Source organism: Colobus angolensis, unplaced genomic scaffold, assembly GCF_000951035.1.
Source record: "Colobus angolensis palliatus isolate OR3802 unplaced genomic scaffold, Cang.pa_1.0 Scaffold52, whole genome shotgun sequence".
NCBI classification, from domain to species: domain Eukaryota; kingdom Metazoa; phylum Chordata; class Mammalia; order Primates; family Cercopithecidae; genus Colobus; species Colobus angolensis.
In genome coordinates, this window is record NW_012118710.1 from 4657426 (window position 1) to 4658220 (window position 795).

Genomic DNA, 795 nt, shown 5'->3' on the forward strand with positions numbered 1-795 from the left:
GGATGCCGGGCGAAAAGGTGAAGCGACGGGGAGCGCAGCGCGCGACCGCGGGTGGGGCGCGCAGGGCCGCAGGGCACGGGTGGCAAGTGTCGCGAGAGGTGGAAGGATTCGCGCGAGACGCGGCTTCTCCTGCGGGCAGGGAGGTGTAGCGGCGGGCGGCGGGCCGCGGGCGGCTGAGGTCTAACTGCCAGGAAGAGTTTCGAGTGTCCGTGGTGGAAGAGGCTTCCAGGCGGCCCCTCACGTATGGGGCGGGAAAGTTGGCCTGATCCTCGTGATACGCTGCAGACCCTACTAGTGCGTCAGGGTCGTGTAGGGGTCCACCGGACACAGGGACAGCGCGGCCCCGGGATCAGCGGAGTAGGGCGGAGGGCGCAGCTGCCCCTCTCCTTGCCTCTATTTCTGGGTGCTGAGAACGGGTGTCACTGGCGTTTGCCAGGAAAAAAGGCTTTGGCCCCTCCTCCGTGCATTTATTATGATTTAGAGGTTACCAAAAAGGTATCCCTAAAAGATGTGGTGTCGGCGCCTGGGTCAGAGCTACTCAGGAGGCTGAGGCTGGAGGATCGCCGGAGCCCACTGGTGCAGGCTGCATGAGCCCAGATGGCGCCATTGCACTCCAGCCTGGGTAACTTTCCTATTTTCTAACTAGATTATAGGGCAACGATTTCGGGAAATTTTTTTTTCTGTGTTTTTTTTTTTTTTTTTTTTTGAGTCTTACTATGTCGCCCGGATGGAGTGCAGTGGCGACAGTAGTCTCTAAACAAACAGTAAAATATATATATATATATATATATATAT

The 795-nt window shown here is 56.9% G+C and overlaps 1 protein-coding gene across 1 annotated transcript in view; it reads right to left on the reverse strand.

The window, feature by feature from the left end:
• LOC105525208 (phospholipase DDHD2-like) overlaps nt 1-795 on the reverse strand; it is a 7073-nt gene that overhangs the window by 2938 nt on the left and 3340 nt on the right. The window contains exon 2 of the mRNA XM_011960754.1: nt 28-288. Within this exon, the coding sequence (XP_011816144.1) occupies nt 28-288 (261 nt within the window). The remainder of the gene's footprint in view (nt 1-27; nt 289-795) is intronic.